The 24,482-nt window shown below is 33.0% G+C and overlaps 1 protein-coding gene across 2 annotated transcripts; it reads right to left on the reverse strand.

Moving 5' to 3' along the window:
• Nucleotides 1-6,659: 6,659 nt before the first annotated feature.
• On the reverse strand, nt 6,660-15,620 carry LOC126838150 (E3 ubiquitin-protein ligase TRIM37-like). 2 transcript variants are annotated; one of them, XM_050572314.1, is made up of 18 exons: nt 15,407-15,620; nt 15,244-15,340; nt 14,338-14,600; nt 14,011-14,224; nt 13,246-13,556; nt 12,944-13,153; nt 12,529-12,705; nt 12,079-12,193; nt 11,625-11,737; nt 11,357-11,552; nt 11,218-11,293; nt 10,140-10,205; nt 9,975-10,032; nt 9,792-9,838; nt 9,581-9,705; nt 8,294-8,349; nt 8,143-8,204; nt 6,660-7,664 (listed from the first exon to the last, which is right to left on the reverse strand). In XM_050572314.1, exons 2-18 carry the CDS (start codon nt 15,274-15,276, stop codon nt 7,573-7,575), a joined length of 2,214 nt encoding a protein of 737 aa, XP_050428271.1. In that variant the 5' UTR covers nt 15,277-15,340; nt 15,407-15,620; the 3' UTR covers nt 6,660-7,572. The 2 variants fall into 2 exon arrangements, with proteins under 2 accessions (XP_050428271.1, XP_050428270.1); XM_050572313.1 differs by having other exon boundaries at nt 9,581-9,711.
• Nucleotides 15,621-24,482: the final 8,862 nt, after the last annotated feature.

The following is a 24,482-nucleotide window of genomic DNA, read 5'->3' on the forward strand; positions in this document are numbered from 1 at the left end:
ATTTATCGAATTTGACAACATTTTCTCGCCATCGGTTTAAAATGGTGACCAAATTTTGCCGAAAGTGACGTTTATTCAAGATTCGCCTCCCTGTGTGTTCTGCGTTCGCTACCTACTTTTCTCCGGTCAAACACCACTCGTGATCCACCGTAGATTATCCAAAGCGCCAATTCTCGAATATTTATCGAATTTGACAACATTTTCTCGCCATCGGTTTAAAATGGTGACCAAATTTTTCCGAAAGTGACGTTTATTCAAGATTCGCCTCCCTGTGTGTTCTGCGTTCGCTACCTACTTTTCTCCGGTCAAACACCACTCGTGATCCACCGTAGATTATCCAGAGCGCCAATTCTCGAATATTTATCGAATTTGACAACATTTTCTCGCCATCGGTTTAAAATGGTGACCAAATTTTTCCGAAAGTGACGTTTATTCAAGATTCGCCTCCCTGTGTGTTCTGCGTGCGCTACCTACTTTTCTCCGGTCAAACACCACTCGTGATCCACCGTAGATTCTCTAGAGCGCCAATTCTCGAATATTTATCGAATTTGACAACATTTTCTCGCCATCGGTTTAAAATGGTGACCAAATTTTGCCGAAAGTGACGTTTATTCAAGATTCGCCTCCCTGTGTGTTCTGCGTTCGCTACCTACTTTTCTCCGGTCAAACACCACTCGTGATCCACCGTAGATTATCCAAAGCGCCAATTCTCGAATATTTATCGAATTTGACAACATTTTCTCGCCATCGGTTTAAAATGGTGACCAAATTTTTCCGAAAGTGACGTTTATTCAAGATTCGCCTCCCTGTGTGTTCTGCGTTCGCTACCTACTTTTCTCCGGTCAAACACCACTCGTGATCCACCGTAGATTCTCTAGAGCGCCAATTCTCGAATATTTATCGAATTTGACAACATTTTCTCGCCATCGGTTTAAAATGGTGACCAAATTTTGCCGAAAGTGACGTTTATTCAAGATTCGCCTCCCTGTGTGTTCTGCGTGCGCTACCTACTTTTCTCCGGTCAAACACCACTCGTGATCCACCGTAGATTATCCAGAGCGCCAATTCTCGAATATTTATCGAATTTGACAACATTTTCTCGCCATCGGTTTAAAATGGTGACCAAATTTTGCCGAAAGTGACGTTTATTCAAGATTCGCCTCCCTGTGTGTTCTGCGTGCGCTACCTACTTTTCTCCGGTCAAACACCACTCGTGATCCACCGTAGATTATCCAGAGCGCCAATTCTCGAATATTTATCGAATTTGACAACATTTTCTCGCCATCGGTTTAAAATGGTGACCAAATTTTGCCGAAAGTGACGTTTATTCAAGATTCGCCTCCCTGTGTGTTCTGCGTGCGCTACCTACTTTTCTCCGGTCAAACACCACTCGTGATCCACCGTAGATTATCCAGAGCGCCAATTCTCGAATATTTATCGAATTTGACAACATTTTCTCGCCATCGGTTTAAAATGGTGACCAAATTTTGCCGAAAGTGACGTTTATTCAAGATTCGCCTCCCTGTGTGTTCTGCGTGCGCTACCTACTTTTCTCCGGTCAAACACCACTCGTGATCCACCGTAGATTATCCAGAGCGCCAATTCTCGAATATTTATCGAATTTGACAACATTTTCTCGCCATCGGTTTAAAATGGTGACCAAATTTTGCCGAAAGTGACGTTTATTCAAGATTCGCCTCCCTGTGTGTTCTGCGTTCGCTACCTACTTTTCTCCGGTCAAACACCACTCGTGATCCACCGTAGATTATCCAAAGCGCCAATTCTCGAATATTTATCGAATTTGACAACATTTTCTCGCCATCGGTTTAAAATGGTGACCAAATTTTTCCGAAAGTGACGTTTATTCAAGATTCGCCTCCCTGTGTGTTCTGCGTTCGCTACCTACTTTTCTCCGGTCAAACACCACTCGTGATCCACCGTAGATTATCCAAAGCGCCAATTCTCGAATATTTATCGAATTTGACAACATTTTCTCGCCATCGGTTTAAAATGGTGACCAAATTTTGCCGAAAGTGACGTTTATTCAAGATTCGCCTCCCTGTGTGTTCTGCGTTCGCTACCTACTTTTCTCCGGTCAAACACCACTCGTGATCCACCGTAGATTATCCAGAGCGCCAATTCTCGAATATTTATCGAATTTGACAACATTTTCTCGCCATCGGTTTAAAATGGTGACCAAATTTTGCCGAAAGTGACGTTTATTCAAGATTCGCCTCCCTGTGTGTTCTGCGTGCGCTACCTACTTTTCTCCGGTCAAACACCACTCGTGATCCACCGTAGATTATCCAGAGCGCCAATTCTCGAATATTTATCGAATTTGACAACATTTTCTCGCCATCGGTTTAAAATGGTGACCAAATTTTGCCGAAAGTGACGTTTATTCAAGATTCGCCTCCCTGTGTGTTCTGCGTGCGCTACCTACTTTTCTCCGGTCAAACACCACTCGTGATCCACCGTAGATTATCTAGAGCGCCAATTCTCGAATATTTATCGAATTTGACAACATTTTCTCGCCATCGGTTTAAAATGGTGACCAAATTTTGCCGAAAGTGACGTTTATTCAAGATTCGCCTCCCTGTGTGTTCTGCGTGCGCTACCTACTTTTCTCCGGTCAAACACCACTCGTGATCCACCGTAGATTATCTAGAGCGCCAATTCTCGAATATTTATCGAATTTGACAACATTTTCTCGCCATCGGTTTAAAATGGTGACCAAATTTTGCCGAAAGTGACGTTTATTCAAGATTCGCCTCCCTGTGTGTTCTGCGTGCGCTACCTACTTTTCTCCGGTCAAACACCACTCGTGATCCACCGTAGATTATCCAGAGCGCCAATTCTCGAATATTTATCGAATTTGACAACATTTTCTCGCCATCGGTTTAAAATGGTGACCAAATTTTGCCGAAAGTGACGTTTATTCAAGATTCGCCTCCCTGTGTGTTCTGCGTTCGCTACCTACTTTTCTCCGGTCAAACACCACTCGTGATCCACCGTAGATTATCCAAAGCGCCAATTCTCGAATATTTATCGAATTTGACAACATTTTCTCGCCATCGGTTTAAAATGGTGACCAAATTTTGCCGAAAGTGACGTTTATTCAAGATTCGCCTCCCTGTGTGTTCTGCGTTCGCTACCTACTTTTCTCCGGTCAAACACCACTCGTGATCCACCGTAGATTATCCAGAGCGCCAATTCTCGAATATTTATCGAATTTGACAACATTTTCTCGCCATCGGTTTAAAATGGTGACCAAATTTTGCCGAAAGTGACGTTTATTCAAGATTCGCCTCCCTGTGTGTTCTGCGTTCGCTACCTACTTTTCTCCGGTCAAACACCACTCGTGATCCACCGTAGATTATCCAAAGCGCCAATTCTCGAATATTTATCGAATTTGACAACATTTTCTCGCCATCGGTTTAAAATGGTGACCAAATTTTTCCGAAAGTGACGTTTATTCAAGATTCGCCTCCCTGTGTGTTCTGCGTGCGCTACCTACTTTTCTCCGGTCAAACACCACTCGTGATCCACCGTAGATTATCCAAAGCGCCAATTCTCGAATATTTATCGAATTTGACAACATTTTCTCGCCATCGGTTTAAAATGGTGACCAAATTTCCTCCCCAGTGCTACTTCGCTGAACCTGAACGCTGCTACACCTGGTCTCCAAGAGCGGTCCAACCTCTGCTTAACGCTCTCACTTTCTCGTGCCCTCATTTTATCCCTGTGGACAGGGGAGTAAGAATACTTCCAAGGTTCCCGCGCCTGTCGTAAAAGGCGACTAAAGCGGCGTCGAGCCCGACGTAATGTGGCCTTCTGACAGGTCACTTCTTCTTGAGACCGCTATAGGCCAAGGAACACCTGTCCCATGCACTTAGTGCATGGCATTTGCTATGACGTTAACCAATTGTGTTTAATTATCTTCTGCGGAGATTTTTAGCTTTTACAGCAGTACCGTTTGGCGTCAGACAGTTTCAGGCTCGAGATGAAGGCAAGCATCGGCGATGGATCTGCTCCTGCCGGCCCTCTGGAATCGCCTACGAGACGAGAGAGAAGACTTCCTCGGTCGCAACTGACGTAAGTTTCTGACAGGTCACTTCTTCTTGAGACCGCTATAGGCCAAGGAACACCTGTCCCATGCACTTAGTGCATGGCATTTGCTATGACGTTAACTAATTGTGTTTAATCATCTTCTGCGGAGATTTTTAGCTTTTACAGCAGTACCGTTTGGCGTCAGACAGTTTCAGGCTCGAGATGAAGGCAAGCATCGGCGATGGATCTGCTCCTGCCGGCCCTCTGGAATCGCCTACGAGACGAGAGAGAAGACTTCCTCGGTCGCAACTGACGCAAGTTTCTGACAGGTCACTTCTTCTTGAGACCGCTATAGGCCAAGGAACACCTGTCCCATGCACTTAGTGCATGGCATTTGCTATGACGTTAACTAATTGTGTTTAATCATCTTCTGCGGAGATTTTTAGCTTTTACAGCAGTACCGTTTGGCGTCAGACAGTTTCAGGCTCGAGATGAAGGCAAGCATCGGCGATGGATCTGCTCCTGCCGGCCCTCTGGAATCGCCTACGAGCCGAGAGAGAAGACTTCCTCGGTCGCAACTGACGCAAGTTTCTGACAGGTCACTTCTTCTTGAGACCGCTCTAGGCCAAGGAACACCTGTCCATGCACTTTGTGCATGCCACTTGCTATGACGTTGAAGCGGTAGCATCGCGACTCGGTGGTGACCGAGTACTAATTACACCCGCACCCGCTTTCTCTACTCGTCCGACAGGCCGCGCTCGCCGCCCAACCGGACACTTTCATTGTAGATGGATACACGGACATTTTTATGAATATACCTTGTCTTCAACCTTTTGTGTAAATAATAAAGATCAACCGTGATACTTAAACCCGGCGTATATTTTATTTTCACAACAATTACCCTTTTTGTCTATCACGATTTCAACATTTGGTTGAAATCGCTAATTTATCATGGGGCGCACCGGGAAAACTCCCGGTGTTTTTCTATTTTGAAGGCCTAGAAAAAGGTAGATAGTGATAAAAATTATTGGAAGGGCAGAGAGGAAAAACGGTAGTTGTCACATTATGAAAGTTTTAGAGTATAGCAAAAACAAAGTTCGTGAATTCCTCTACCTCTTACATTAAAACAAAAAAAATCACATTAAATGCTACTCTAATAATAAAAGTATTTATTTAAACAATCTATTGACATAAAAAAAAAATTATTGGCATAAATTGAAAAAAACTATTTGAAAACATTTTCATAATGTGACAACTACCGTTTTTTCCCTGTTCCCTTCATTTCCATCGTTGTACACAGGATAGGCAAGACATAATAATATTTTCTAAATTACAAAATACAATACATTATGATATTTGAACGTATAATATAAATCTGTGCCATTCCGTTTTACCTAATCTACCTACATAAAATAACTTCTGCATACCTAATAAAGGATTAGCGAAGTTGTATTTTCTATTGTTCTCTAAACACTCAATATAAAGAAGTTTCTCGTCAAATGTGTAATTCATTATTATATATTACTAGTATACTCAGTCAACAAAAATTATAAAACAATTTCTGAACTATAAAAATATAAATATTACCGGCTGTCGGTATATTTTTCTTAGTTACCAACTATCCCTGCATTAATCACTTAATACATTACTGACTACTGCATAATACATTGTATTGCAACGCTAATGTATAGTGATGGGCATAATCGAGATATCTCGATTATGAAAACAATCGAGATATTTCGATTATGATAAAAATAATTGGATAATTTCAATTGTATGTAAAATAATAGAATTTTCTCTCGAACAGCGAACTCGAAGTGTTTCGAATCGTCGGTTGTCGTGTCTGTCAATTGATAAACATTATTACTAATTTCGTAATTGAAGGGGTCAGTGGATAAAGGTATTAACTGATATTTTTGAAGTTGTTCAGGAATGCTACTTTTGTAACTAAATATTACACAAAATCTATAGAACTTTTTTATATTCAATAAATGAAATAACTTATAAGTGGAAAAAAATCGGTCTATAATATTCTATGAATGCTCTATAATATTCTTTGACACTTTTGTTTATGCATTTTCGAAAAAATGTCAGTTAACATGGATTACGGTACATAATTAAATTGAAGATAATAATAATTATTGAACGATTAAAAAAAATAAAACATCTTTGTCATTTTATTTAAGACACCCACTAATAATTAAGTATTATTACTTCTAAATTACGATTCAATTAATAATAGGTATTATACCGACAAATAAAAAAAATATATTAAATTATTTCTTACTATAAGTAGGTGCATATTTCTTTACTTATACCTATTTGATTTGGTTATAACTTCTTTATCTTCGCCTTACACTCCCAACTACATGAGGTCGGCAATTTGGTTATAACTTATAAATGGAATTAATGTAATCGAACATACTCAAAATCAGTAAAAATAGTCTATTATTTTAATAATAGACGATTTTAGTTTCGAGTAATTTTTCGAGAGATTCTCTCAAATACTAATCATTTGATTATGCCCATCACTATTAATGTACAGCAGTTTTATAAACAGCTGATAGAGTACCTTAATACGTAAACTATAAATAGTACCAACTTAAAAATCAAGTTTTAAATAATTTATTATAATGAAGGCTATTTTAACATTACAATTGTTTCAGTGATTGTCAACCATAATTTAGAAATATACAAAATATTAGTACATTATCTATTACACCAAATCTTATAAATTCTATTAAAAAAAAATATGAACACAGTTTAACATTAAATTTATGCTAATTATATTATAGATAAATTATCTACATTTTGGTGAAAAAGCAGTAAAATCGGACCATTATTTACAAAACGCATTTTTCCTCTGCCAATAGTAGTAAATGAAATTAAGAATTTCCTTATGATCGTCGTGAATAATTACTAAAAATTGAGTTAGCTGGTTATTGCACCGGTCCCTTCTAATGCTTTACATGTAAAAATAGCTAAGTAAATAATAAATAGGAACAGTTTATATAAAGACAAGTTCATTTATGTGTTTTAAAATTGTACATATTATTATAAAACACCTCACATTTTCTTTATCTACTCCATATTGGAATACTATACTAAATTGGATTCTATGAGATATTTAGACACTGCTTGAGATGGTAGAACCAATATTTAGTCTGCACTTTTTATCAAGATTTTCTTAATTAGCTTTAGAACTTACATGTTGTATTTATATATTTATTACAAATGAATCATTAAATTGTGTTTTAATACATAGTTCCACAACAAAATTAACTATTTTACTTTGTACATTTTTATGTTTCTGAATATTTGAGATCTTTAAATCTTATACTACAATATGGACTTTTTTTTATATTATAATGTTATTTTTAATTAATTTAATTTATAAATGAATTTAAATATTTAAAGCAATTTATCGATAATAAATAATTTGTGACTATAATGGTATGGGACTGTTGTATCATTTATAGATAATAAATATTAAAATTAAAAATAGTTATATTGAATAAATTATTAATTTTGACTCAAATGACCAGGGCACACTGGTTCGTCGCTCGGGCTCGATTCACTCTCGCTCGATGAACTTTCTGCAATATCCCAATTATCTATAAATAATAATGAAAAAATTAATTTTGAATTGATATCATAACATTAACATTCTTCAAATCAAACAAAATGTTTCTCCTTAAGTTTTAAAAGTACGTAATGAAAATCTTTAGTATACTTAGAACTATATCATAATGATAATTTCACTTAAATCAACTAATGAGTTATTCATTAGCTAAGTTTACATAGCTCGATAGTAAATGAAGTGATGAGAACTAAAAAGTGGGTACAGGTGACATTTTTTTTTTCAAAAACAAGTTTTTGATTATACAATATTTGTCAATGAATTCTATTTATATCTGTATTTGTTTTACAATTTTTGAAAGAGAAATGAACATCACTCGCAAGAACACTTGCAAAATACAATTTAAATTTTACTCTCCTGTTCAAATTTGTTTAAAAATAACTTATACTTGATTGATTTTAATCACTTCAAATAGTCTAATATAATAAAAGTAGTGTATGCTTGGTGATTACCTTTATAGACATCTTCTAAACAAAGCATTTCATCTAATCCTTTTGTCAAGTTTTTCAAAAAACTAAAATAAAAGAATTTGTTTGTTATAAAATTAACTTACTGTTGCAAAAAAAAAAAAAAAATTAAAGAAAAAGGCATAAATTAAAATACCTGTCTTCTGATGTACCTTGTTCTTCAGTTTCACCATTTTCCATGGATAATGTATTCTGTAATTAACATAATTAAGTTTCCAAGTAAGTCGTAAGATCATTGAATATTACCCGAAATTATAAGACGTGTAACCAAAGACATCGAGAAATCAAACTGACAAAGGACGAAAGACACCCTATGTTCGGACGTTACCATATGTGATTTTGTTTTTTTAGATTTACCAAATTTGTTACCTAATTTATTTATGTATTTTATTATTTAAGTATTTACCAAGGTTTTTTTAATATTTTTATATTATTAGGACTATTGATAATTGGCATTTTATATTCGGACTTGACAAGAAAAAGACTGTCTCCTTCAAGATAGAGGTTTATTGAAGATTCAATATTCAGAATGGATCGTGAGTTAGTTACCTGTAACCAGAGATGGGCACGAATATTATTCACAGGACCCTCATCTGCGAATTCAAATACAAATACATTTGAAGGGCTGCGGGGAAAAAAGATCAATGTCAATTTTTGTTTATTCTGAGAAAATCATGTTTTTAATTTCAAAACGTAATACATTTTGCCTGTATGCCTAAACTTCCGGCGGTCGTTACTCTCGACGAATCTGTTTTTTCCCCTGGTTCGAGCACATAAAAGATACAATACGTCAATACAAACAATTTGATACCAAAATCTCATTTTTAAAAAAAATTGACATTAATCTTTTTTCCCCGCAGCCCTTCATTTGTATTCACATTTCCAAATATATTTATACTAGCAGGTATGAGCACATACAAATACGATTATATTCGCTTTCACAGCCTAAAAGTAGGAATACATTTGTATTCACAGCCAAATAATACAAATACATTTGTAATCACTTTTTTTGGCTGCAAATAATAGTGTATTTTTATTTTTTTACTTTGAATACGAATATTTTCTTACTTGTCTTCACAGATGAGGGTCCTGTGAATAATATTCGTATTCATGAATACAAATACGCCCATCTCTACCGGTAACATACTTTCTCCCCCTCATTCCGTCAAGAAAGCACAATTTACTACTAGATTATATTAAAAAAATACATAATAAAGTTATACAAAAAGTTCATAATATATATTACACACACACATATATATATATATATGGCGCTTTGTAACCAAGTACTAGCTGTGCATGGTATGAAACTCAGTCATAAGTCTTCACACCATAAATATCCTTCCCCAGGATACTAGCGTTGAATGCAAGCCTATCTATGGATTAATAATTATAAAGAGAGATATATTATATTTACACATACGGAATTAGTAGCACCATGTAATTCATGCATCAAATCATGTTCCAAATTTGATTGTAGTAATTCCACTGAATTTGTTGCTAATGTCAAATTGTTCGGAATAGAAGATGTCGGTTCAGAAAAAGATTCTGCAACTATTTAATTATTGTAGTTTTACAAATTACGAAAATGTTATTGTACTAATTTTAATTTTAATAATAATATTGTATATTACTTGTTTGACTGTTAAGCATAGCATTTTCCAATTTTGTTAAGCGAAATCTAATAAAATTAAATAACATGTATACATTATATTACACTAATATCACTATAACTGCAAATGTCAATTAAAATATAAATTTAAATAGCACATACAATGTTTATTAATAATAAAAATAATAAATATATAAATATTTACCTAGCTTCCGTTATTTCAGACTGAATTTTATTAACCATTTGTGCATTTTCAGCTACTCCTAAACATATTATAGCAGTCAAATAACTAATATACCACCATTTATCAAAGATAATTTAATGTATTAACTAATTAACATACTAATATTATATTTTATTTGTAACTCACTTAATCTTTTCGGTGAGTTAAAATGGTTAACCCCATAAACGCGCAAACGATTATCCAAATTAAAATCTAAAATCACAAATAATATATAAACTTATTTAAAAAAAATTTAATTTTCTTAATATGTCTGATTTTAATAGAATTTACAAAAATGATTTATCATTAGTAAAAAGCATTTTTTTTCAATTGTTATTATTTTTTTTTTTTAACCCAAAGGCGATTAAAGGAAAAACCTTATATGTAATAATTACAAATGAGTTGTGCATGCTTTCTCTTATAGTTCAATTGGGTTGTCTATCGGAAGGTTAACCTCTATATTTAATAATATATAGTTGTTTATTTCTCTCAATCAGTGGCGGCTCGTGGTGATTTGACACAGGATTGTGGTAAAAAATTAGAAAACCATAACCCAAAATGATAAGTAATCTATTTATTTCAGGAAAATACATATAAGTATGAAATAAAAACTTTTATTTGTAACCTTACCATTAATTTCATAACCTAATATTAATGCTAATTGAAATTTGTTAAAGATATCGGTCTAGATATTGTCTACAATTATGGATACACACTCCAAATTATTTATTTCAATTAAAATATGATTTTTTATAATATTTAAAATAAAATTCAGTAATTAATTTTGTATGGTTTTAGAAGTACCTCTAAAAACAATAGACTTCTGAAAATGTTCCCGTAAAAACTTGGGTCTAAAGCCTAAAAAGTATTTATAGGCTTTCGTCCAAATTGTGAGACGAAAATTATCGCGCTAGTCATAACATAGCTTATACGGCCGCCGCCGTCAATAATATGACATTATATTTATAGATACTACGAAAAATAATAAGAAAGTATTCCTTAACATAAAATATCAAATCAAATATATTATTTATACTATTTCGTTATTTCTGTTAGGGTTGCGGCCGCACATAGCCACGAGCCGCCACTGCTTTCAAAAGTGTATTACCTTAAAAATAAAATTTATTATCATTTGAACACTCATTAAAATAACTATATTAATACTCATATCCAAAATTATTAATATATATATCTAAAATACTTTACTTTTAACGAGTTTACTAACCAGGTTGACTAGGCTGTTCTGCATTATTCAACAATGAATTATTGATACTACCGACATTAATTGGTCTATCTGGAATCTAAATAAAAGTTCATTATATTATTAATATTATAAGTTATATAGGTAGAAATAAAGAACATACAATTTCATTTTCTTGAAAAAGTCTACTGAGTCTTTCAAACATTGATTGCGCTGTTTCACCTTGGAAACGAATGGGAAGTTCACTGTCATACAAATTTTGTAACGAAAAGGGAGGTAATACTGAGTTAGAGGCAATTTCAATATCACAAGACCCTCCTTGACTTCCATGATCTTCATTTGGATTTTTATCGATACTTCTGTATTATTAAAATATACTGCTTATGTTGTCACCTTTAAATTATATTATATAAAAGTACACAAATAATTACCCAGTCGCTTCAACACTTTCAAACTCATCAAGTAATGATTGAATTTTAATTTTAAGTTTCTTTTTAGGACTTGAAACCTCTTTAATTACAGGTTTCACTTTAGCTGGTACTTTCTGAAAAAAAAAGTTGACAAAAGCATTGATTAACATTTTCAATGCAAAGGAATAAAACGTAATATCTTTAATTTTTCTAGAATTGTATACTATATAATTTATTATAAATTATATATTTTTATATATAATTTACATAAATTATAAATAAAAATAACAGTTTATTAGGTTCGTGTATTGTCTTCGTCGTAAAAAAAAAAATACACATTAATTTATAACCCTGAAAAATTAGACAACCCAGTTATATTGAGGAATCACTATGACGTATGTATAAATACTTTAAAAAAATTGTTTTTAAAGTTTAGTAATAATAATTGAACTATTGTGCAATGTAAAAAAATAACCTGTTTCAGTTCATCACATTTTTGTACTAATAAAGAGTTTTCAAGTTCCAATTTTGATAAATACCATTGTTGTTCAATGCATTTTTGATAATATGTTGGTGGCCTTACACTAAACCTAAGTGAAATATTATACAATTTAAGTATTAGTAAGAAAAACATGTTAAACTTTTCAGCTATTTGCTATAAAAAAAAGTAGTTGCACATAGTAAAATTTACAACAGTTCTAATGTATTGATTATCGTTCATCTATAAAATATTAAAACATTTACATTAATGGTACATTTACTGAATCAGCTGATGGTTCATCTTATGTTATAAACCTTAGTTAACTAACAAACTTTATTAATTATCCTGTTATTTAACAAACCTTAATTAAGTTATTATTTTGTTAATTATTTAAACTGTTGTATTATTTACAATAGTGCGGAAGGTTAATCGTTAAAGGCTTACTTTAAAATTAAAGAGTTTCGCTGTAGGAATCCTTCATTTTCCAATAAATCTAGTCTAAAAAATCTGTTGTATCCCCAACATTCACCAATCTCAAAATTTGAAGTAAACTCTCTAAGTACATTTTTGGAGGGATCATTTATATTCAATTGATTTATCATTTCAATACGATATTCATACCTAAAACAAAATATTGATTCATTAAAACTCAAAGAAATAATTTCATAATATAGTGCAGCTAAAATAAGTTAATAAAAAAAGTTAAACAAATAAAACAAAACTGTATGTATGTTTTTTTTTTTAACCTGTACAGTACAAATCTTTTGTAATTTTTTGTAAGTTCAATATAGTTTATTTTATGAATTTTATTATTCATGTAATTTTATGTTTTATGGGGAAATTGAGTTAATTAACTTACCTAGAAACACCAGGTGGACCTGAAGTTAATTCCAAAAATACAGATAAATATCTATCTCTTACAATACCGTTCCCATTAGGATATACTTTGAGTCTCCAACTGACACCGTTACATCCAATAGGCAATGAATAGATAGGTTCAGATTGAGTTATTTTTTCAGAAAATGATTTTATAGTCAAAGTACCTCCTTCAAATTTAGGGGTCACGGCACTAAAAGGAACAAACATACATAAAATGTCTCAATTATTTTATTTCTGTTCTATAAATTATTATACTATTATAATTTATTAAAAAAAAATTACCTATGGAACTCGGGATACACAGGAATTAATAATGGAGCTTGCTTTTGCTGCATAATAGTAACAGTTCTCATAAACCTAGGAGCATTACTAATTAGCTGAGACATTGTCATTTGAGAGACTTCCAAATCACAGTCATGTAAAAACTCTTCAATTTGTTCAGCTTCGTGGACTAGATGACTTTTTTGGCTTAATAAAGTTGTAAGTTTGGTATCAAGATCTTTTTCTAAATCCATCATCATACATTCAATTGCCGTGCGAATTTCACGCACTTTTTGATCTTTGGCTTGCTGTACATCTTTAATATTTTTATCCTAAAAAATGTAAGCATTGGTATAAACAATATTACTTAATTAATATAGCCTAAAAAAAAGATAATTTTAGTGTAATGGAGTAGTGTTAAAGACATTAAAACACAGAAAAATTAAAACATAAAAAAAATGAATGAAATAAAATGATTTTCAAATTAAGTATACTAACTTCATTTTTTGAAAATTTATTTTTTCAATTTAACAACCTAAGGTGCTTGTATTAATGTTTTGTATACAAACTAAATACATACTTAATCACAAAATGTGCTGTTTTCAATTAAATGTCATATCATAATATATAATTTAGCTCACAACTTTAAGAGTTTTTGTGGACCGTACCTCATATGGCATAAAAATTCAGTTAATATAAACACTATCAGAATTTTTTGATTAATCTTTTTATTAATTATAAAAATCAATTTTGATTGATGATAATAATAAAACAATTTGAACTCACAATTTCTTTAATATCCTTTTTAATCAGTTCTTCTTTGCCTTTCAGATTATCACACTCATCTTCGAGTTTTGTCAGGGTTTCATTATAAATTTCCTCGATTGGCCGAAATGAATGACTAATATGAGACGAATTATCAAATAGTGCACATCGATGACAAATAGATAGATTGCAAGTAGCACAGAAAACAGTTAATGGTTCATTGTGTGTTTCACAGCTAAAATAATAAGTTTTATGTAAAAAGTTATATTATAAATAAAAACATTTGCAATTTAGCATCAAAAGAAAATAAATTTATTTAAAATTGTAAGAAATCTTATATGTAATAACCTCTGTTCTAAGCATTGTCGAACATTTCTTGTATCACCAGTGTTGTTTAAGCAGTCAAGTTGATCAGATAAGTCTTCCACCCATCTGCAGTTAACAATTTCATGTAAATGTAACGTGGCTCTACAATGAGGGCATTGTGACCGCTGTTCTGTAAGCCAACGACGTATACAAGAATAACAACATAACTTAGAACAGTGTGGACATAAATGAGCATCTTGTATTTTTTCCATACATATAAAACATTTGAATGTCTCGAGTAAAGTCTGAAATAAAAATAAGTGCATTCATGTTATTAACCTTTTATGTAAAAAAATATTGTTATGGGATTACAACTACGGAAATAAGATAATGTCACGAAGATAATACCAAGAACCCCAAAAAATAAGAGCATATTTTAGTTTTAAGAGAATATATTTATATAAAAGCATTAGTCACCATATTTAATTAGTCTAAAATATGTTTAAATATTCACATAAATTAAAGAACTAGGTATGGACTATCAACATTTAAAATTATTTTATAGTGTTCAAGAAAGTTTAAATAATAAAACCGAGGAGAAGAAGATATGGCGAGTATGATACATCTGTAACAGTTATGCCAGATAAAGAGATTTTAAATCTGAGAAGAATATGATGAAAGTCAAAATAAGGGATTTTCATGAGGCGGGAGTTAATTATGACAAGTGAGCTAAAAAAAACCCACTTTTTCATTACCTAACTCTAATGACTGTGCATCCATAGAATTTGAAAATTGTTACTGGTTTAAACAAATGTACATAATATGAAATGAGTAAAAAATTTCAATAATCATAACAGGATTTATTTTTAAATGGAAAAACTATAAAGCACTAAGTGTCACAAACAAAAAAATATCTTGGACACAAAAATATTATAATGTAATTATTACCTGTAAATACTCTGGTCTTGGTGCTACAGCCATTATGAATTTTTCGTTATTTTCTAGTTTTATAAACACTCTTCGACTTCTTCCAATCTATCTCGTTCTAAGCGATCATACAAAAATCGTAAATATATGAGCAATGTAACAACAGCAAGAGAAATATTATTACCTAGTATACTGGTATTGATTTTTGAATAAATAACATTTTCATTATCATTTATTGAGATAAAAACTTAATACATAATTTTATACAATTACAACTTCCGTCTTTAAAATAATTACAACTAATGTAGTTACTAATAGGAACTGTAATACTGATCACCAAAAATATGTATTAGGCATTAACTACCCAAGATTTATTTGTTCGGTTTATTTTATCTCTGATAAGTTTCGAATAATCGATCGCTATTCGCTTTCGCCAGCGGCCAGCGGCCTCTATATAGGTAGTCGAAATTCGAATAGTCCATTCACCATATGATTGATAAAGAACCAAGCCTTGTTATCACATTTTGCGGCTATTGATAAGAAATGGACTGCTTATATAGTTACTTCACGATTGGGAAAAGTTATTATGTATTGTTAATAACCTTCATAAAGTTAGCAACACAACCTTTGCAGACATTAGATAAACTTTTACAACAAATTTTTTAGTAGTTTGTTGGAAAATATCGGAGAAGAACCCAGAATGTCACGCTATAGAAAGATTTAAAAATTAAGGGGATTGAAAGCGGTCTGATTTTTGACGTTTTAGACCTAAAAGCCTGACAAAATTAGCCCAACTTAGGATAGTCCGATTTCAGGTCTGTAAAAATATTTGAGTTTATCGGCCTCTTTTCTAGGTTATAATGCAGTTTCTCCCACTTCTAAAACCAGCTTGCTCCCTGGGTATTGTACGTTCTAATAGTGGAGACATTCGCCTTAGTAGTAATCTCTCAAAAAGCTTGTATACTACTGATAGCAACGAAATTGGCCTATACATTTTCTCGGTTTATTTGTCTTCAGGATGGCCACAACTTTCGCTTAGCGCCATGCTTTAGGGAGAGTCCCTTTATTGGCCCCGACGTTGACAAAAGCGTGCAAGCCAAAGTCTACTTCTAGGACCTAGATTTTTTATAAATTTTGGTAGTATTCCGTCGACACCTGCCGCTTTCCCATTTTTTACATTTTTTAAGACGAGACGAACTTCCTCTTCTATGAAGTCGTTCATTAAAGCAGATCTTTCTTTACAATCGTCTAGTTCTTTTTTGTATTCATTCTTTATCATAATATTCCTTTGTTTTGTAGGTTTAATGTTTGAGGTTTTGAAAAGATTACTTAAATGGGTAAATAACCTATTTAATTGTTTGCTGTACACTATATTATGTAATCAGTAACTGTTATGATACCGGTTACAATTATTATGTAATATATATTATTACAAATTGTAGACCACCTCTGATATGGTGAATTGGTGCGTTGTGAACATGGCCCCCATACATGCACGCAAAATTTGTTAAACATTACTTCCGATTGGAAGTTACTATTTACTTGCAATTATATACAGTAGTAAATGGTACCGATACCAATAGTGCCGGATTTATGTCCTGAGGTACAGTCTTCAATTATAATAGTTCTGAGGCCCACAAAAAATGTAGTCCATTTCGCTTGATATATTTCACTGTGATGAAGTTTTTTTTAACTAGTAGTTACTTATTTAAAAATTAGTTTCTATGTTCTACAACGCTCTCTTAAGATGACAAAAATCGTATAGATATGACGCTTATGAACTTTATTCGTCGGTTTTTTGTAGATTTGTTTTGTTCAAAACTGTTAATAATCAGTCATAAATGACTAAACATATTTAAAAGTACAACTTCACAATTTTACAAGAAAGCATTTATAAGTTTTTCTTTTACAAATATTTGACAACATGAAGTATTGTTCTACGCTTTCTATCGGTTTAAATATGGATTATTTCACATATTGGTTTTTACAGTACAATAACCTTTCTATTTTTTATCAAACTACAATAAATTCATTTTGTGCCAAAAACATATTTTTTAAATGTTTGATCGGTCTAAGGCTATTTGGCTTAGATAATTTAAGCCATCAATATTATAAGAGTCACGATACAATGTATATATTTTGTTTAGTTTTTTGTACAAGCATAAACAGATGTTCCGTTTTGTATAGATCTACTTCACTTTGTAAAAACAAAATTGTTCGAAATGTCATTTACTCATCATTAGTCACTATAAGTTACTTAATTTTGGTTTTGATGATTGTATGTGGATGCGTAGTAGCGGTTGTTTTAATATGATTTTGACAGATTTACAGTACATTGAGACCACCCATCCGAATAATGGACGTGAATCTCCACCGGTGTTTAGGCTGCTGTTTTCTTTGGTCGATGACAGCATCACTTAGTTCGAATATCCTTGTTAGTGTAGGCGGATTTCTTTCTTGTAATATGGAAACATATTTTTTTTTCAAAGTGGTTAGAACGAATAATGTTTTAATATTTAAAAATAGACACACGAGGCTAAAGAATAAATTGAGTATTTTTTTTTAACGACCGCGAGTAACGTAAACACATAATAAGAAGTCATAAATCATGTGAGTAAAATAAAAAATTAAGTAGCGACATATTTAAAAGTATACATTTCATATACACGCATCTTTATCGTTGTTATTCCGTCATTAAAAATGCGATGTTTGGGTTTTACTTAGGCTGCCATTAAATGAAAGATCGTGTCAAACGTGCTTTTTCACTTTGCCAAAATCTAACTGTCGCATAATTATTATTATTATTTGTATCATATTATTGCTCATGTTGACCCACTATTGAACTCGAATAAGTATCTAAATTGTATGGGTTAGTATTTTATTATTTATTTTATGGATATTATTTACCGATCATAAAATAATAGTATTTACTATTTTGAACATTTTTTTTTTTCATAAAAAACTTTAAGTACTTCTACTAGTATTTGTTCCATAATTTATCTTCATAAAACATTATTATTAAGCGTAAATATTTTATTAATTAGATGGTTTTTTTTAAGTTTAATTCAATGCTATCGAAGTCACAATACGAATGAACATAGTATTTAAAAAAAGCAAAGGAAAAAAATATATATATAATGGAAATATACTTTATCTAATACAAATTTTTATCTTTACAAAACTTTTATATATCTTGTATCAAAATGAATAAGTAAAATTCAATATATTGATAATAATATTTTATTATAGTCTACTGTTTATTATATCGCATTTAAAAACTGACATAAATGCAGCATAATCAACTTGTTGTTTTATTTGGAAGTTTTTGTTAAAGTCAGAAGTTTCTATCTATGTTACTTTTTAGTTATGGGTATTTTTTAAAAAATCATTGAACCGATGATGATTGCAGAAACGACACGAGTAATTTTTTTTTTTATAAAATTAAGTTTTTAGTAAAAACTTGTTCCAGTCATGTGTTTGTATCCTTTGATTGTATAAAAAATGTATATTCAACAAATTATCAGTATTAAGATCTAAAGATCGATAAAGTAGTTTAGCCAACTAAGTGAGTAGACACGTTACGCAGTTACGCCTGTGTGGTTGCTTGTTGTAAGTAAAACCGATAGATGGCGCTAAGATACTGTTTTATCTAATTTAAGACAATCGATCTAGCAGTATATTGCAGCAGTTTATAGCTTAAAAAACAATAACAAAACATAGATGAATTATACAGATAGACATCATTAATAAGATTATACATTTATAATGATACAAATTAACTTAGGACAATTTTTTATCGAAAGACATCTAGGTGTGTATGAACCAATACCATTTTTATGGAATAAGACGAAGAAGACACAATATTATTATATTAATCTTCACTAGTAACATTGTTAAAAATTTGTTTTAAAAAATGTATAATATTACTTTTGATAACTTTAATAACTCAACAAATATTTATTCAAAATTAATTATAGACCGGCACTATTTTCATTATTTTATTATTATTTAAATAAGACAATTTTATAAATGTAGGTTAAAATTCAACTTTCAAAAGTTACCATATATTTTTTTCAGAACTTAACATCTGTCAGCAGGCTATTAACATTAATTACCATAAAATACGAGTAAAATGTTGAGTAGTTTTGTATTTACTACCGATAATGTTACAGAATATTATCATCTCAATACAGCAGTAACAAAAGCAGATGACAAATTGCTCAGAAAATATTCGTGTTCCATAAGTCAATGTTACTCTTCTCACTACGATTGTTTTTCTACACAGTTGGTTTAATATATAAACGACAGTGACTTCGTATACCGTTTTGTGATTTTCCCTGGGGTGGTGCGTATAATATGTTGCCATTGTTAGCAAAATGCGTGTATCATCAGACCCCCAGTGGTTAAATCCTTAATCGTTTTATTGTCAAATGCACATGCCTCGTATTATACATACAATAGTCAATTCTTTTTATCGCATTAAAACACCATTGGATTTAATAGTCTACTTGGTATAACTTTAGAATCGGAGAAACAGTAGGTCTGTATATTATGTACCTATCTGTATCTTAGACTTCTGGCGTTATGTCGATGATATTTGCCAAATTTATTTAATAATAGCGATGATTAGTGATGATGAAACAAACTAAATGTTTGGTTGTATTCACATTACAACACTATCAAGAATTTACTTAGTTTTAATGCTGCTGTAACTTACAGATGCATAATCCTAAAAATATTTTTATATAAAGAAAAATCCAAGTCCGATGTTAAATAGGTAATAATTAGTTTTAGATGGGGTTTTTATATTTTCTACTAATGAAACCAATTTAATAAAATATCAATTTGCGCTTATGCAATTCGATTATGTATTGATATTATATTAATATATTATAGTATTAATGAAATTGAGAATTCTGAATTTTGACGGATGGTCCGTTAAATCAATGCAGTAAGCCGTTTCCCTAAAATTAGAGCCTAGAGGCAATCTGGACAAGCTGATATTTTACGTTAAATTTATCACCCTGTATGTCACGTTTTACATATGAAACACAAGGCATTTCGCAGACACAAAGGTAATATGATAATAACAATATCGCTAACAAGAATGAGTTAGATCTTCATTAGCCATTTGGCACTCGCATCATCCTGGTGAGGGAATAATTTCTCAGGTAGTCAACTGCATAGAAAGGAACACAAAAAGATTGCATAGTAGGTTGAAAGTCGTGACTAGTAAAATATGAAAATGAATTTTACTAACGAAACCAGGTGCATAAACTTGGCCTAATATTAACTTACAGTTAAAATTCAGATTGGCCGTAACTCTACAATCAACTAACCGCTAACGTACTTGGGCTAAACCATTGGAGCACCGAAGTATAGTCGTGAGGTGGGCATCAATAAGCAACACATGAGCAACAAATTTCAAAAGCTCATGCTCTCCACTTTCAGACCGAAGACTACTACTAGATGTTTGAAGGTGCCAGATCATAAGACTATACTCCAGAATAGAGCGAAGTGCGGACTTTAAGAGAAGCGGTTAACTTGAATTTCATGAATTTACGCTTCACAAATTCTTAAGTTTTTAAGGCTTTGCAAGTTATCATATTAATGTGATTCCGGAAGGTCGACTTTCAAAGGTTAAACTAAGGTCTCCCGTCTCCCATCGAAAGGCTTACGCCCTCAACAAAATATGTAAAATAGAGATAGTGGCTTACTATACGGAAAAAAGTACATAGTTTGACCAAATAATATTATGGTCAATAAATTGGACACAATAAATGTATAGTAGGAAAAAATAGACCAATTGAGTTTATTTCTAAAAACAACTTAATGTCATCTTCAAAAAACTAGCAGCTGACAAAAACGAATAACTTTTTCGATGCCGTTAACGAACAGAGCAAAGTGTTAAGACCGTAACGTCTACGGAACGCCAGACGGAATATCTACAAATTCAGATTTTAAGTATTAGTAAGGACATCCATAAAAAAAAACCTAAATACAGCATTGCCCACTGGTTGTCACTTGTGTATCATAAAATGGTGCGCTTGATGCGTTACTGTGAAATGACACAAGCCGAGACTTCTGTGGACTGCAATGCGAGTTTAAATGATTTTTAACGAAGAGTCTTTTGAACTGCTCAGTTGTTGACATCGTTTGCTTGTTGAAATTTTGCGGTCCATAAATCGCTTGTAAAGCAGAACACAATTCGTATGCTACATATTATGCGCAGCGACACAGGGAACATATTATTATCATTATTGTAATACACAGTACCCGTGACACTGATATCATACACGGCTCTTGGGCGCGGTCCCGCCCCTTATTGCGCTAACACAATTAAGTTCAATAAAACCGAGCGCCGCCCATTGACGATTCGATTTCACAATAATTTTCCGGTACATTCAACCCTTGTGATGCGATGCGAAAATTCCCCTAGGCCGGTTCGCCCGTATATTGTACAAAAACAGGCCGACAGGGAAAATATGTCTTTTGGGCGCATACACATTATTATATGATCAATGCACGAGTACATAATATAATGTAAAATATTGTAACCGTACAATGGCTCTTCGACCCGTGACCGTCGTCGTTATCCAATAGTATAATAAACGCGCGATATTTAATGAAGTGGTAAAAGCAATATAACGCGCTTCTCTTCTTTTATATTGCATTATACGTTATTATTGTTATTTTGTGTGTACACCCGTTAAATTATTATATTATAAACTGCCGTCGATGCTGCGAACCAAAGCCGTCCACGGTCCATTGCCAGTTTATCAATACGCCATTGGGACTGTGAAACCAGAATTTTCTTTTTGTTATGCCTGTTGGCTGGTGTCATTTCACCTCTTTTATTCTCCAAAGCGTCCACCAACGGATTGTAAGACGTATATTATATAAAACTATAATAATAATATATATTATACAATATAGTATAATCTATATAAGGTGTCCAGCCGCATATGAAATAATCATGATCGTTACCGAGAAAAAGGACGCGCGGCGAGTCCCAGTCGTTTTGTACTCGAGTTTTCCACTCGACCAAGTCTGCAACGCCGATAATTGTTTCCATTGTCGTTTTATTATTATGCAGTTTTTTTTGCTAAATAAAAATCATATTATATATCCGTCGTTGGTCGAATAGCGCGTGTCGTTTCTTTCACAGTCGTTTCACGCTCGATTCGCCAATTATAGACTTAAGCGCCACAACTCAAGAGTTTATTAATTGTTTTCGCCGTTTCAAAATAAGTTCTCGGCTATTATAATATAACAAACTTGAAAAGATATTTTTTATATAGTACATATATTTTATACTTAATAACCGCATCAGAAATAAAATCAAAATTTGTATAAGTTCCGTATTTTTGAGGAAACTTGAGTAAAATGAGGACTGTGATAATAATGGATACTATTGATTAAAAAAAAATGATCTAGACAATCAATAATGTACATAATGGCTGTTGCGTCCCCTGTTTCCTAGCCCTTGTCAAATCCAAGTTTACTCTAGATAAATGTCTTAAATAATTCCAGTGGTTTTAGATGATGAGTACTTAACATAACTTTTCATATACTTAAAATTAACTTTATAATATCAACACTAAACATCAAATGTACATAGGTTCCCATAAAAGCAAATTGTTGATATATTAATAAAATGCATAGCACATGTTCAACAGTATTACAATGTATACTAAAACTTTTATGTTAACCATTATGCTGTTATGGCTATTTTTATTATTTATTATTATTATTATGTTTGACTATTATTTACTTAAGAAAATATGGTATAATTTGTGTGGTGTAAGAAATATGTTTCCAGATAATGAAATAAATACAAAATTGGAATTACAGTAAATAATCTTAAGTAAAAACGGATATAGTAATTTATTCATATCGGCAATAATGTTTTTTTCGTTTTTATAAACACATACTGATTAACTTATATTGATGCCGGTTGTTCGTAAAACATAATTAGTACGTTTTCTCCGTGGGAGTTCACGTGAATAGCACATCACGATACTTTAGTTTTACAATAAACATTTTAGTAAAATCAAGCGAAATAACAATATATACTATGTATTTGTCCCTATAGAAATATATAACATCACCAGTACACGCTGCAGATCTATCCACAATGGCGCCGCGGCGGTGATGTGTTTGCTGTGAAAAGCGAAAGAAGGTGGAGGAGCAGTTGCACGGAGTGGAGGTAGGTGGAGGCTCGTAAAATGAGATATTACAAAATGTTTGCGTTTTCCGCCGACGCCGTCGGTTGGCGATTAACGGGTGAATCCGTCTTTCGGTGATTATCCGGGGCCACGCCTCGGGTATTATTTTATCATTATAAAGTGGCGACGACGCGGGCATAACTTTCTAAACTGTTCAATATTGCGAGCAACACGAAATAATACGGCACCCGGCCGCGGCCCTTGCCCCGCATGACGGTGCGGCAAGCCAAGAGCACAAGGCTGATGGCGGGACGTGAGCGGCTCACCCACACAAACACACGCGTACAATATAAAGCGGTAACAACGTAATAGGATTCGCTTTTGTATATAGAGGGATAAATTGATAGTCGGCGGTCGGGCGGCGGCGGCGGCGGGTGGGGCGGTTAATTCCGGCGCTTTAGCCCGGGCCAACGAAATGAGTTTCCGGTTAGTTTATTTGCCTAAACCCATTACGCTCATAATCCGTAACGGCAACTCAAATTGCTTTGCACTTAGCGAACGATCTCGGGCTCGTCCCCCCTCCCTGCCCTCCCCCACACGACCACAGGCAGTCTCCACGTCTGCGGCAGCTTCACCGTCGGTACCGTCATCATCGCCGTCGCCGCCACCACCGCCTCATAGTCCCCGTCGAGGTCGTCCCTCCCTGATCAACGCTCCCGCCTGCACCGCCGTCACAGTATAATGTACGACCGTTGCCATGGTGACCGTACTAACACTCGACGCGCCACCCCTTTTGTACATTTTTATTTCCTCCCTCAGTACCGGCTTTAACTCTTTTTACTTCTTAGATTTCTATACAACGTACGCCAGTTTGGCGTTTATTATTATTATTATAATTTGTTTTCTCTGAACCCCGTATTGTCCTGTTGCGGAGCTCTACGCGATGACATTTTTTTTTGTTACCACCAACTGTTTTGTGTATTGAAGGTACGCGTAAAAAGATTTATCCATTACCTGGCGATATACCCGAAGAAGAAAAAATTACAACTAGGTACTTTTTCCCGAACGTACTTGTCTAGTAGGCATATACAT

This window comes from Adelges cooleyi, unplaced genomic scaffold (assembly GCF_023614345.1).
Source record: "Adelges cooleyi isolate 19-005CV unplaced genomic scaffold, UGA_ACOO_1.1 ACOO_flye_CR_arks_rails_tigmint_CR_PRNA_30, whole genome shotgun sequence".
Lineage (NCBI taxonomy): Eukaryota > Metazoa > Arthropoda > Insecta > Hemiptera > Adelgidae > Adelges > Adelges cooleyi.

Coding starts and splice junctions, on each gene's coding strand:
- LOC126838150 (XM_050572313.1), bottom strand. CDS start 15,276: ATGGCTGTAGCACCAAGACCAGAGTATTTACAG. Junction 14,601..15,243: donor CAAGACCAGAGTATTTACAG/GTAATAATTACA, acceptor TTTTTATTTCAG/ACTTTACTCGAGACATTCAA. Junction 7,665..8,142: donor TTTAGAAGATGTCTATAAAG/GTAATCACCAAG, acceptor TATTATTTATAG/ATAATTGGGATATTGCAGAA.